The 12187-nt window shown below is 45.4% G+C and overlaps 2 protein-coding genes across 4 annotated transcripts; one reads left to right on the top strand and one right to left on the bottom strand.

Moving 5' to 3' along the window:
- Window positions 1-1837: 1837 nt before the first annotated feature.
- Window positions 1838-6556, top strand: CCDC153 (coiled-coil domain containing 153). Of its 2 annotated transcripts, XM_044669635.1 has the most exons (6): window positions 2065-2140; window positions 2864-2929; window positions 3339-3458; window positions 4497-4589; window positions 4826-4956; window positions 5668-6556. In XM_044669635.1, the coding sequence occupies exons 1-6, from the start codon at window positions 2074-2076 to the stop codon at window positions 5794-5796; spliced, it is 606 nt and encodes a 201-aa protein (XP_044525570.1). In that variant the 5' UTR covers window positions 2065-2073; the 3' UTR covers window positions 5797-6556. The 2 variants fall into 2 exon arrangements, with proteins under 2 accessions (XP_044525571.1, XP_044525570.1); XM_044669636.1 differs by lacking the exon at window positions 2864-2929 and having other exon boundaries at window positions 1838-2140.
- On the bottom strand, window positions 3363-11589 carry PDZD3 (PDZ domain containing 3). 2 transcript variants are annotated; one of them, XR_006505801.1, is made up of 12 exons: window positions 11573-11589; window positions 11215-11242; window positions 10911-10984; window positions 10313-10524; window positions 9854-10040; window positions 9606-9742; window positions 8807-9011; window positions 8300-8496; window positions 7949-8221; window positions 7524-7724; window positions 7154-7272; window positions 3363-3446 (listed from the first exon to the last, which is right to left on the bottom strand). XR_006505801.1 is itself a non-coding variant. In XM_044669634.1 (11 exons), exons 1-11 carry the CDS (start codon window positions 11586-11588, stop codon window positions 7243-7245), a joined length of 1560 nt encoding a protein of 519 aa, XP_044525569.1. In that variant the 5' UTR covers window position 11589; the 3' UTR covers window positions 6817-7242. The 2 variants fall into 2 exon arrangements, 1 of the variants encoding a protein (XP_044525569.1); XM_044669634.1 differs by lacking the exon at window positions 3363-3446 and having other exon boundaries at window positions 6817-7272.
- Between the last annotated feature and the right edge of the window lie 598 nt (window positions 11590-12187).

Raw genomic sequence — 12187 nt, 5'->3', positions numbered from 1 at the left:
AGGAACTCATACCCAAATCTAATAGGGGGAATGTTTTTAGCTACTCTTTTGAACTGCTCTGCCTTAGTAAACGCAGTTTCTTTGAGTTAATTCTACCTCTGAATTGAATTAAGAGAAAGTCCATTGCAATGGGGGCTCCTAAATTATAGTGTCAGTAATGCAGACCCGGAGTCCCTTGCAAGCTGGGGGTAGTGACTACTTTCTAAGGAGGTAGCCCAGAGTGGGTGCTACAAATATAAATGGAAAGAAAAACAACAACAAAACAAAAAAAAATTTAAACTAAACTATATGTAATTATAATGACCAAGCTTGGTCTCAAAGAAACAATTAGAAAATGTGCTTCCCTTCCATTTTAGCAAAGTCAAGGGGATCACATCTATAGAATATAGCAGAAACTGTCAAACTTAGTTGATATAGTAATTGGTTTGTCTGTGGGTTTTTTTAACTCTTCCCTTCTGTCTTAGAATACCAAGTATTAGCTCCAATACAGAAGAGCAGTAAGGACTAAGTAATGGGGCTTAGTGACTTGCCCAGGGTCACACAGGAAGGAAGTGTCTGAAAACAGATTTTTGAACCCAGGACCTCCATCTCTAGACCTGGCTCTCTGTCTACTACTGACCCCATGGAATTTGGATTTTGCTGAAGTGCTTTTTTTCTCTCTTTTTTATTCTTTGTTAAAAGGAATGCTTCTTTGAGTAGGGGAGGGACATTCTGAGAGATAGAGATGATATAAATAAAAGTATAACAGTGAAAAGTAAAGCAAAAGCAAATGATAAAAGAATAAAAAACAGAATAAAATCATTACATTTTAGAGCCAAAAGTTTCCTCAACAATCAACTAGCCTAGGACCTCAGAGAAAAGATAATATTCAACTCCCTTTATTGCAGAGGTAGAGAACTGTGGTTTTAGGAAGGTTGCATATTATATGATCAAATTTAGATATGTTGGTTATTTTTGCTGAACTTCCTTCTGCTTTATTTTTTCTTTTTTGGCACATGGCTCAATGGGTAAAAGAGGAATATATTCAAAGAAAGGAAGTTAATTTTAAAAAGTAAAAAATATAAACTATACTAATCCTCTAATCCCATGATGACAAACCTACAGCACATGTACCAAAGAGGGCACACAGAGAGCTTTCTGTGGGCACATATATGGTCCTCCCTTTACCCAACCCCTGCCAGAGTTCATTACTAGAAGAGTAGAGGGACTTGAGAGAGCTGCTCCCTTTCCCCTTTCCACCATGCCTGACAACATTTTTTCACATCACCCACCTCTCTGCCCAGCAGCCCAATGGAAGCACTTCCTCCCTCCCCTGTGGGGGGGAAGGGAGGGTTGGCATGGCACTGGGTCTCTGAAAGGTTCACCATCACTGCTGTATTCCAAACCTTTCATCTTACGGGAATTATACTAAATATTTATTATTACTGTGGTCATCAGCAGCATAATAAAACTTTTTGAAAAATTTAAAATATATAATGTTCCAAACTGAAGGTCTCCCCAAAAGTCTGAATCAATCTTCTCCAAAAGTCATTCTTCACCAGCTCCCTCTGGGATATGAAATAGGGAAAGGAGATTCATGAAGGGTAGGGAAAATCTCATTAGTTAATTCTATCTTCCTATGAACTCCCAAGTTTCTTAGTTGCTAGGACAGAAGGCAGACCAGAAACTCAGCCCTAGTGTCACTAGCTCCACCCCCTACATTGCCAATTGGTTCTCCTAATCCAGCCCCCCCCACCCAGGCTTCTAGCTCATTGGGCCAACCCCACTGCCTTTGCCACTGAGCTCTCAGGGAAGACACAACAGAAAGGAGATAGGAGCCACAGCTGGGGAGGTACTTATAGGGGGAGGCAGAGAAATAAGGGGCATAGGTAGGCACAAAGCCAACCTTATACAAAGAATTACTTTCTTCAAAAGAGGACCTAGAGATTTTTTTTTTTTTTTACTTAGAGAATGAGAGCTAAACACCCATTATCATTCCACCAAAGAGAGTCACCTTGAAATGAGAGTAGAGAGGGCATCTCCTTGGTACCCAGAGATTGAACACAATCCCATTTCTTCCCACAGGACACCAAGATGCCACCCAAAATCAAGGGAATGAGATCAAAAGCTGGGGGACAGAAAAAGAAAAAGAAGAGTCAAGGTGAGTCAAGTGGGTAGAGGCTGGTGGGCACAATACCAGTATCTTTGAAGACAATTTTACCCTACACAGGGGAAGTTGGGACTTTCTTGGTTTTGTCTCCCTACCATCCCTTAAAATCCAAATCCCCATGGAATCCTTCATTTATACCAAGGGTACCCAAAAGGCAGTGTTAAGGGATGAGGAAGAATGAACTTTGTGTCAGTTTCTCCAACTGGAGGTCCATCCTCCATCTCTTCCTGTTCCCAGGGAGAAAGTTTTGATATGAAAACAAAATGCAGGCTCTCCTGGGATCCAAGAGGACCCAGAATCTCATCTGGGTCAGCTTAGCCTATTTGTGACCTACTCATCTTTTACCATGATCATGGTCACTATCTCCCATCCCCTGTATCACCAGCTCTGGAGAGACCCAAATGTGCCCACAACAGATAGCTTCAGTTTTAACTCCAATACCAGGTTTTGGGGAGGGGAAGCGAAAGGAAGAACTATAATAGTTTAGACCCTTTATCTGGTTTCCATGAAACTGTCCCCCCACTTCCTGTTTTGTAATATAGGAGGACCCATGGACTAGGTTTGAAGACCTGAGTTTTTGTTTGATTTGCTGTGTAACTTTAGGCAAATTCATTTCACCTCAGTTTCTTCATCATAAAATTAAGGGGTTGGACTAGATAATAAAGTCGTTAGCTCTAAATCTATGATCCTGTGATTCTGCCTTGCTAAGGGCAGATGCTGAAGCTGATATCAAGCACAGGAGAACAGCCCTGGAACTGGAGATCCTCCGTGACCATCTGGGTAAGGGGAAAATAGAGGAAGTATCCCTAGGTTATATTTCTCTTTCTTTCATAGAAAATGGAGGTTGTACCTGTTCCAAATTAGTACCTAACTAGATCCCAGTTAAATAGTTAGTTCTGGGATACTGTTTATATAAAAGGTCTGGGTAATGATGAATACCATTTTCTGTGGGCCAGAGTAGAGAAGGTATTTGTTACAGAAGAGTGACTCAGGGTTGGGAAGTAAGGAGAACCCTAAAACTTTGGCAAAAAGGTCAGTCAGACTGACACCTGGGAGCTTGAAGTCTCCAGGAGTGGGAAGGAGAAGAGTCCATCAGTATGGGGGTTCAGACAGAGTAGAGAAGGAGACGGTATTCTGAGAGAATGCAATATTCCATGTGGGCTGAAGCCTTCATTGGTGCCATCCCCAGCTCTTCGGCGGGATGAGACTCGCCAGGCCATAGCTTGCAGAGAACGACTACAACAGAGGCTGCAGGAGTTGGAGGCTGAGGTGGAGAAGGCTCAGAATGATGGAAAGGCTGTGTATGCAGGTGAGAGAAGCGGCTTCAGACAATATAGCAAATTATCAAAAATTCTGTCATAGAGTTTTTTCCACTCAGCATAAATTGGATGAGTGGGATCTTAGAAAGAGATGTCCCATGGTTCATAACCCCCTCCATTCCATAATGATCATAGAACTAGAATGAGACAGGAGATCTGGTTTCCTTTCTGTTCTCCATTATAAACTCTCACCTTTTTGGTGACTTTATAAGAAGGATTTTTTATATCCATTATCATTAAGCCCTTAAGAAGTTTCCCAGGGCAGCTGAGTAGCTCAGTGGAGTGAGAGCCAGGCCTAGAGACAGGAGGTCCTAGGTTCAAACCCGGCCTCAGCCACTTCCCAGCTGTGTGACCCTGGGCAAGTCACTTGACCCCCATTGCCCACCCTTACCAATCTTCCACCTATGAGAAAATACACCAAAGCACAAGGGTTTTAAAAAAAAAAAAAAAGAAGAAGAAGTTTCCCAAGGCAACCTCCGATACTCTCATCCCCCACGTGGTGTATCATGTTCATTTCTGGGGACCATATATTTAGAAATCTAAAGTTGGAAAATATCCAGAGAAGCACAACCAGATTGGAGAAGGACCTCAAGATCATGACATATAAAGATCAGATTATGGAACTGGGAACTGCTAACCCAAAGAAGACTTCTGGGAGAAACATAGCTGTCTTCTCTTTGAAAAACTATTGCTTGATAAAGAGATCAAATATGTTCTTTTTGGTCACAGAGAACAAAACTAGAAACAATCAGTAGAAGCTCAAGAGTAACAAGTTTAATTGTGACAAGGAAAAACTTCCTAACATTAAATCTATCCAAAAGCAGAATGGGCAGCCTTGGAAAGTTGTGTGTTTTCTCTCACTGGAAATCTTTGAGCAAAAACTAGGTAACCAGTTGGTATATTGTAGAAAGGATTCTTGTTCAGGTATGGATTGAACTAGATGGCCAATGATGTCCCTTCCGATTCTAATTCTGTGATCTTCCTGACTGGGAGTGCTTCCCACTCCTTCTCCCATCCCATCCCCCAAGAGATGAGTCGTCAGTACCAAGCCCTGAAGAAGGAGACTGAGACACAGAGCCATCGATGGGAAGAAGAAGTAAAGGTCCTTCGGAAAGAGTTAGGTATGAATCTCCACCCCCTAATAAGGGAACTGATCAGTCTGTGTTCTAAGAATGTGGCATAGCCGGGCTAAAGCTAGACCAATAAGCTGAGGTTGGCAGGGATGAAGAGATGAAACTGCACTCTTTTAGGTGGGTCACCCATTGGTATTCTATCTCTTGGAAAAGTGCAAATGGGGCAGATTCTCCTATCCAGATGGGGTTCACACTCCTCATTAATCCTCTACCTGGCTCCCCAGAGACGTGCCAGAGAGAGGCCAAAGTTGCTCAAGGAGAAGCTAAGCAGGCATTAGCAGAGCGAGACAAGACCCTTGCCCAGCTTCAGACCTATGTGACAGACATGGAGGCTAAGTATGAAGAAATTCTACATGTAAGTACCATCCAACAGGACCTATCCCTCCTGGACCTTGGGCCCGGCTCCCTGGGCTCACAAATCACTTCCTAACTAGTTCTTCAGATCTCATTGGGAAAGACAAGATGATTTGGAGATGGGCTGCAAGGAAGAGAAATTCCCACAGGGATCTAGGGTTCTCCATCTCTTGGCAGTATATGGCAGGTGACATGGTTAATTTAGGTTCCTGGCACTAAGGACTTTAAGAAAAAAGTGGGAGGTAGGGGAAACTAGGTGGCTCAGTAGATAGATCTCCAGATCTGGAGACAGGAGGTCCTGAGTTCAAATGTGGCCCCAGACATTTCGTAGCTGTGTGACCCTGGGCAAGTCACTTAACCCCAATTGCCTAGCTCTTATTGTTCTTCTTCCTTGGTATATGATTTTTAAAAAGAAAGAAAGAAATCAGTGGGAAGTAAGGTTTTCTTTTTTTTTTAATTTAATTTTTTTTAAACCCTTGGCTCCAAGGCAGAAGAATGGTAAGGGTAGGCAATGGGGGTCAAGTGACTTGCCCAGGGTTACACAGCTGGGAAGTGTCTGAGGTCAGATTTGAACCCAGGACCTCCCATCTCTAGTCCTGACCCTCAATCCACTGAGCTACCCCCTGGGAAGTAAGGTTTTTACCAAAAGGCATTATTCACTTAATCTCTTCTGTGGGACTGGGACTAAGTAACAGATGATCCTGCTTCACAGTGCAGCCTAGACAGGCTGTTGGCCAAGCTGACTACAGCCAAGGTGGAGTGGGACGCAGCTGCTCTGAGGCTCCATGACAAACACAAGGAACAGCTTCGACAATTTGGCCTCAACCCCCTGGATCTCTGAAGATGGACTATAGGGTCTTGTAGACTCCCAACAATAAAAGTTTTATGCTGTAGCACTAAACACCAGGGGGCCTTTCTTCTTCTGAAGCAAGAATCCAGAGCCCTTGAATTCCTTCTCTAGATGCAGCTAGCATGGGAGGAAGATTGGGGTATAGCAGGGAGATGAGTTCCACTAGTCGGGAGAAAGCATATTGGGTTGGAGGCAAAAATATCTAATGCTTTGCTGAGTTGAGGGGAAAGAAATGTTGCCAAACTCAACCCATCTGCAGAGATAATACCCCAAACTGTATCACCACAGCTCATGGAACCTTGATCTTCATCCCCAAGGCTCATGGAATCCTCGACCTCATGTCAAAGATAGCTAAGTGATGCAATGTATAAAGCAACAGGCCTGGAGTCAAAAAGATCTGAATTTAAATCCAGCCTCAGGCACTTACTAGCTGTGTAACCATGGGCAAATCACTTAACCTCTATTTGCCTCAGTTTCCTCAACTATAATATGGGGATAATATCAGCACTTATGTCTAAGGGTTGTTATGAGAGTCAAATGACATAATATTTTTAAAGTGCTTAGTGCACAGTAAGCACTATATAAATCCTTTTTCCTTTCTTCTTCCTTTCTCATTCCTTTTCTACTTTAATACAAACATAGATGGGAGACTTGCGGGAAAGAGTAATTTCAATAAGATCTAAGTCAATAGTGATCTGTTGCTCCCAAATCCCAGTGGTGTCCCTTGCTCTCCGCATAGGTCATGAGGGAAGAAATGAAAGAAATAAGCATTTATTTAGAATTTTAGAAATATTATTTCACTGGATTCTCACAACAACCCTGGAAGACAGGTTTTAATTTCTCCCATTTTACTGAGGAAACTGAGGCAAACAGAGGTTAAGTGACTTGCTCAAGGCTGGACAGACAGTGTCTGGGGTGTCTGAGACCAGATTTAAACTCAGGTCTTTATAGCTCCAGGCTCAGAGAGCTCTATGAAGTGACATCATGAAAAGGGAGGTCTCACAGAAGAAATTATGATACTGGTCTTTGACTTTAATTGAATGTTCTGCATCATCACACATCAGTGGAGAGCATTGGTCCCACCTCTCAGATATAATACAGGAGATCCCAGTCTTTGCAGGTCCTACTCTTCCCCCCAAACAAACTTTATCTTTGGGGTACTCTGGCCCTACCAAACTCCTGTACATTTCTCCTGCATGGAAATATGGATGGGAAGCTGTTGTCAGAGCAAACCCAGTGACTGCTCATTGGGCAAAGCTACTTCCTCCATCCTTTCCCAGAGAGTAAAGTCCTAGGAAAGGAAAGAGACATCCCAGGAGGCCTCTGTAGTCCTACAAGGACATCCCACCTCTCTAGCCACTGGGCTCAGGAATTTCCAACCACTTCTGAAATAAGTGTAGTAGACAAAGAAACATCAGGCAGATCCAGATAGGATATCTAGAGACTCTCTGAGGGCAGAATCCAGTCCTAGGTTTGGAAATAAGTGAAGATGAGAGATTAATAACCTAAAATCCAATGACCATTTCCTTTCCCTCACATTTCTCAGGACAGGAATCCCCATGAATAGAGCATAATATCTGTTCTGCAACTCTATTCCCCAACCTTGGTACCCTCTATTCTATCCATCTGTTTTAATGCTAGGAGCTCTCTACTGTAATCCCTTCTCTCTTCATCCTCCCCATCTCACTTCCTTGCTCCCTACCTCTCTAAATTCTCACCTCTCCTGGCTCTGTAGAGTAGCAAGCTTCAATGCCTCGTCCTCCCTGGGCTGCCAGCCTCAGACGAAGGGGTGGCTTAGCATCAGTAAACTGCTGCAGCACCTCGAAAACATTCTCCCTACCCACAGATTGACCATTCACCTCCAGGATCACATCCCCCACATGAAGGCCTGCTCGAGAAGCTGAGCCTCCTGGGGTTACCTGGGAACAGAAGCCAATCCACCAAGTAAAATATGGTACAAAGGAGGGAAGACACAGGAAGAATAGGCATCCCTAGGGTCCATGTAATTATGGGGTCATGGAATACAAGATAATATAAAAGATAAGGTATGAAAAAAAAAGATGAGATATGGGCTAGGCTCTCTGTTTCTAGAGAAACTTCTTTAAGTATGGGAGCTAAAATTAAGGGATCAAAGGTACATCACCTGGGAAATGACGATATCAGGCTTGTCTGCCCCACAACTGAGTCGGAAACCATAACCACCATTAGGCCCTGGGCTCAGAAGGCAAAGACGGAAGCTGGGTAGGTTGGGAGGAACAAGGGAGGTAGAAACTTCAAGTGATGGGGCCAGATCTGTTGCCAAGGATGCTTGATCCTCCACCTGAGACACTGAAGTAAGCTCCTGGGAATTTCCAGGAAGTTCCCCAGTTGCTTGGGGACCAGCATTCTCCAAAAAGAGGAGAGGAGACAGACGGACCTAAATGAGACAGATAGGACAAACCTCTTGCTCCATTTTCCATGCCATCTAGTTCCATCCCCAAGTGTTAGGTCATACCTTGCTGTAGAAGTTGTCAGCATCAGGGTCCACAACAGTCAGGGAGAGATGACAGCCTTGCGCCAAGATCCTGGTCACAGCCTCTTCATGGTCCAGTCCTTCCACACTATCCCCAGCCACAGCAACCAACCGGTCCCCAGCCCGCATCCCAGCTTTATCTGCTGGCAGCCCTGGATCCACCTCCCATAGGAACTGCCCTAGGATACAAACATGCTCCTTGCTCCTTTCCCCAGCCCAGGATCACAGACTTGGACAGCCCAGAACAAGTAGACATTGACCTGTGGCTTGTATGGATATTTTCCCGAGTTGTATGAGGAAAGGGGAAGGAGAGAATATATAGGTTCAAATAGGGTCATATTAACACCAAGGTACGGGAAGGGAAGGAAGCATAGCTCCCTCTATATACCTGGAGGGGATAGGTAGATACTAATTTATGTACATGCCCATCCCTATTCTCCCTACCCACCCACCTCCCTCATTCCATTCTTTCCATGATCCCCCACTCACCAAGCTGTCCATTAGGACCTTTCTCCTCTCGAAGCAAGAAGCCAAACCCCTTGGGTCCTTTTTCTAGATGCAATTGTCGTGGCCGGGCAGGCAGTGCCCAGCCCTCAGCCAGGGGGGCAGCCAGAGGTAAGCCCATTTGACGGCATTGTTCTTCCACCTCTGGCCCTGCCACCAGGAGAGTTACCTGCTCCCCGCTCTGCCGAAGCTGTGAGGACCCCCAGACCAAACGTAAATACCAAACAACAAGAGAGTATTTCAAGACAGATGCTTCCCCAGAATCCTCTCCTCCCAAACACAGGAAAAGAGGTATTGAGAAGTGGCTGGGTCATCATGCAGCCCTGGCACTGTGGAAGGATAAGGATAGAAGGGACCCACAGTATGAACCTTCAAAGGGCAGGATCAAAATTCAGCATAGGATCATAGATCTAGCATCAGAAGGGACCTCAAGAGACCATCTATTCTAAATCCTTCATCTTACAGACAAGAAAACAGAGACCCTGGGAAGCTGTGACTTTTCCAAAGTCACATAGGTAGGATATGTCAGCAGTGGGATGGATCTGAACCCAGGTCCTCTGACTCCAGACCCAGTCAGTGTGCTTCTAATTGAAACATCAAAAGCAAATCCTCCAGTGGTGAGGTGAGAGTAATCTAGTGTGAGAATGAGACACTTCCTTAGACAGAGAAGATGCTTCACCTTCCTTCTACCTCCCCATCTATAGATGTGCTAACTGAAGGCAGAAGACAGGACTTCTGGATGTCCAGACGGAAATTGAAAAAGGCAAGGGAAGAAGCCCTGTACCTTTCTGTTGAGTTGACTACTCGAGAAATTTTCCACACTGATCCCATTTACTTCCAGCAGCCGAGCCCCCTGGGGGACCCCTGCCCGCTCTGCTGCTCCTCCACAAGTCAATATCAACCAGAAAAAGCCCCTCTCTCCTGGGAGTAGAGAACAAGGTTCAGGCTGCTGCCTGCCCAGGTGAGAAAGCCTTCTCCCTAACTGAGTACCTGCTCCCAACCCCCATTCAGATCCTTAGAAGCACTTCTCACCATGGGTGATGCTAAAACCAAAGCCACTCTCATCTTTTGCCACATGGCACAGCCGAGGTCTGACACCAGAATCCAGGACAGGACAGAGATGAGCACCATCAGCCTGATGAGCACGGACCTCTTCCACATGCCCCGCCAACACTATCAGCAGCACCCGGGGACCACTAGCCCGAATTCGCCGAACCACCTGAGCAGGGAAGGAACCACAGGAGCTCCTGAAGGAATACCCATCTTGATATCCACAGCAGCACATAGATAGCATTTCCCTCTAGGTCTTCACCCAAACTCTTCCCTTCCCCTGCATTTCCTGTGCTATTCTTTCTCTTCTGGGAGAAAGAGAGAATTCAGTGGTGCTTAGATGATAGAACCTACCACTCTAATGAGTAACCAACCTGCCCTCTGTAACTGATGGGGATTTTTTTCTTTCCTTGGCATTGCCCCTGTCCTAGACAACCTTACCCCACGATAATCCTCATGCTCCACAATGTCTCCATTGACTCCCAGGATTCGGTCTCCATCCCGAAGTCCTTGGCGCTGAGCAGAAGTGCCTGGTTCCACCCTTCGAACTATGTGCCCAGTCCGGCCCAGCTCCTTATGCAGGTAGAAGCCAAATTTACCCCCCTCCTCCCTGCTCAGCAGACAGAAACGAGGCCGCTGACCACCCCAGGAATCTGGCAGAGAAGGAGAGGCCAGACTCAGAGGAGGAGGAAAAGGGAGGCAGATTATCACCATGGGCACTGCCACTATTCCATCTTTCAGGGGACACTACCATCCCCTCTAGGACACAGGTCAGAAATACCACTCTAGGAGAAGCAGGGGGAGGATACTGGAGAATAAGGCACACCTGGGGTAAGAGTGCCTATCCCCTATAGGCAGCGTTTAAAGGACTCTAGTAGCATGGGGATGGAGAAAAACTGACAGGGGCCCACATTACTATCTGGTGTTCTCTGGGTGATGGAAAAAGGTAGTTACTATGGAGATGGCGGTGTTTGGGAGAAAAGCTAGAATACTTTTCATTTAAAGGGAATAGATGAATTTGAGATTCTAAGAAAATTACCAAGGCGGTCTTGGTCATCAGCTAATGAAAGTACAGGATTATCAATCCCCAGCTTTGGGTTAAATTTAAACTTCCTGTAAAGAGGCAAGTGGAAAACATAGTACCATCCTGGGCACTATGCCCAAGTGAGATTTCACCAAAGCTCCACCCCAATCTAAAACCATTTCATTCCTCCTCTTTCCACCCCCACCCCCACTAAACACAACAGAAACAATATTCCCAATATCTCTTATTCCTTGCTTTCATCCTCCTTAACATAGAGGAAGAGTAAAGACACCTCCCTTCTCCTCTGGACAGAACTCACAGAGGTAATGTGGCTGTGTCTTGGAGATCTGGAGGGGAGAGAGTAAAGTGAGGGTAAGGTATACACATGCCCTCACCAGTTCTGGATTATACCACCCAAATGATCTATCTTTGTCTGAACCCCATTCCCATGCAGGTTGCCCTTTTGCCCCCAGCTCCCTCTCTAACCCCAAGATTTCTGGCACAGATACAAGTAGAGATACATAGCGAATGTGAATGAAGCAAATATTTATCCTATCATAATTCCTTCCTCCCCAGTACCCACACCCAGACCACTAACTCCAAGGTGCCAGGTTCCCCATCTTGATTATCTCCCGCCAAGGACCCCTCCTTAGAGGGAACCTCATTATGCTCTCTACCTGTTGCTGCTTCCATGTCTGGGTGGAGTGCTCAGAGTAAGGACAAGGTCCACCACAACCAGCTGACCCTTCTTTTCCTTCTCTGAGTCCCGCCTCCTTCAAGACGCTGATGCCCAAGGTAATGGTTAACGGGAAGAGAACCTTGCCTCTAGGAAAGTGGAGAACTTTCTCCTATTTCCCTTTTTAGGCCCCAACTTTCCTCAGAAGGTGCCCATCTGCCACTGTTCAACCAGCTTCAGGAGTCTCCCCTCTGTGTCTTGCAAACCAAGAGGTACAGGCATTGTCATTCGGAGTCTAAAGATAAAGTTGAAATGAATAGGACCAGCCTGGCAGCACCATGGACTACCTATCCTTTCTCCAAATTTCCCCCTCAGCATGTTAGAGTGCATGCCTGAGTGATTTGTAGGGCATTAAACCACTCACAATTGAAATAAATAGGGAGAGAGGGGAGCTAGCTCAAACCTTCCACCAATGGACCAGACCCTCTGCTGTGAGTTGTTTGTTGGAGAAACAACAGTAGGAGAAAAAAAAAAGAGATGGGGAAATGATGCCCTTTCTTGCCCCAGAACTCTGAAGAAGGGAAGCATACAGTCGATAGTATAAAGCCCACCCTGG

Source organism: Gracilinanus agilis, chromosome 3, assembly GCF_016433145.1.
Source record: "Gracilinanus agilis isolate LMUSP501 chromosome 3, AgileGrace, whole genome shotgun sequence".
Lineage (NCBI taxonomy): Eukaryota > Metazoa > Chordata > Mammalia > Didelphimorphia > Didelphidae > Gracilinanus > Gracilinanus agilis.
The sequence above is the reverse complement of the archived record's forward strand: the minus strand, read 5'-3'. Positions and strand labels throughout refer to the sequence as shown.